We start from the raw sequence: 1,350 nt of genomic DNA, 5'->3' as shown, positions 1-1,350 counted from the left end.
CAGGGTCAGGTGGGCCCAGTCTCAGGCCTGCTCTCCCTCCCTTTTCACAGAGAGATTAACAAGCGGATCACAGAGGAGCAAGCCCGCAAAGCCTTCGACAGAGCCACCAAGCTGGAGCAGGAGTTCACAGAGTGCTTCTCAGGTGAGGCCACAGCAAGGCTGTCGCCAGCACGTAGGGTGCCTTTACTCGGATTAGAAAGAGCTCCCCCGCCACTCCCAGTGGATGGTTTAGAAAGAGATGCCCCTGTGGGCATGGCATGGGGGCTCACGCCTGTAATCCCAGCACTTTGGGAGGCCGAGGCAGGTGGATCACCTGAGGTCACGAGTTCAAGACCAGCCTGGCCAACATGATGAAACCCTGTCTCTAGTAAGAATACAAAAGTTAGCAGGGCGTGGTTTCGGGCATCTGTAATCCGAGCTACTCAGGAGGCCGAGGCAGGAGAATTGCTTGAACCCAGAGGCGGAGGTTGCAGTGAACCAAGATCACACCACTGCACTCCGGCCTAGGCACTAAGAATGAAACTCAGTCTCAAAAAAAAAAAAAGTGCCCCTTTGGGCGGGTGCAGCCTCATGGCTCATGGCTTGGAGAATTAGAAAGAGGTGCCCCTTCCTCTGGGCTGGTGCCACTCCCTTGGCCAGGTGTCCTCTGGCCCTTCCTTGGCCTTACTCCCTGCTCCACCCCACTCCCAGCCATCGTGGAGGGTGACAGCTTTGAGGAGATCTACCACAAGGTGAAGCGTGTCATCGAGGACCTCTCAGGCCCCTACATCTGGGTTCCAGCCCGAGAGAGACTCTGATTCCTGCCCTGGCTTGGCCTGGACTCGCCCTGCCTCCATCACCTGGGCCCTTGGTCTGGACTGAATTGCCCAAGCCCTTGGCTCCCCCGGCCTCCCTCCCACCCCTTCTTATTTATTTCCTTTCTAACTGGATCCAGCCTATTGGAGGGGGGACACTCCTCTGCATGTATCCCCGTACCCCAGAACTGGGCTCCTGAATGCCAGGAACCTGGGGTCTGGGGGGGGGAGCTGGGTTCCTGGTTCCGAGCCCTTGCTCCTTAGGATCCCCGCCCCCGCCCGCCCCCAATGCACACACAGACCCACCGGGGGCCACCTGCCCTCCCCCATCTTCTCCCACACACATTCCAGAAGTCAGGGCCCCCTCGAGGAGCACCTGCTGCAGGGATGCAGGGCCACAGGCCTCCGCTCTCTCCTGAGGCAGGGTCTGGGGTCACCCCTGCCCTCATCGTAATTCCCCATGTCCCTTGATTTCTCATTTATTTTTTCCACTTTTTTTCTTCTCAAAGGTGGTTTTTTGGGGGGAGAAGCAGGGGACTCCACTGTGGGCCCCTGC

At 58.5% G+C, this 1,350-nt stretch overlaps 1 protein-coding gene across 3 annotated transcripts in view; it reads left to right on the top strand.

The window, feature by feature from the left end:
- DLG4 (discs, large homolog 4 (Drosophila)) overlaps window positions 1-1,350 on the top strand; it is a 30,306-nt gene extending 28,956 nt beyond the window's left edge. For 2 of the 3 annotated variants that reach the window (XM_011958480.1, XM_011958481.1), the window contains 2 exons: window positions 55-142; window positions 691-1,350. In XM_011958480.1, the coding sequence (XP_011813870.1) occupies window positions 55-142; window positions 691-797 (195 nt within the window). In that variant the 3' untranslated portion in view covers window positions 798-1,350. Of the gene's footprint in view, window positions 1-50; window positions 143-690 lie in introns of all 3 variants that reach the window. The other variant, XM_011958479.1, reaches the window with a different exon arrangement.

This window comes from Colobus angolensis, unplaced genomic scaffold (assembly GCF_000951035.1).
Source record: "Colobus angolensis palliatus isolate OR3802 unplaced genomic scaffold, Cang.pa_1.0 Scaffold47, whole genome shotgun sequence".
In the NCBI taxonomy this organism is placed as follows: domain Eukaryota; kingdom Metazoa; phylum Chordata; class Mammalia; order Primates; family Cercopithecidae; genus Colobus; species Colobus angolensis.
The sequence above is the reverse complement of the archived record's forward strand: the minus strand, read 5'-3'. Positions and strand labels throughout refer to the sequence as shown.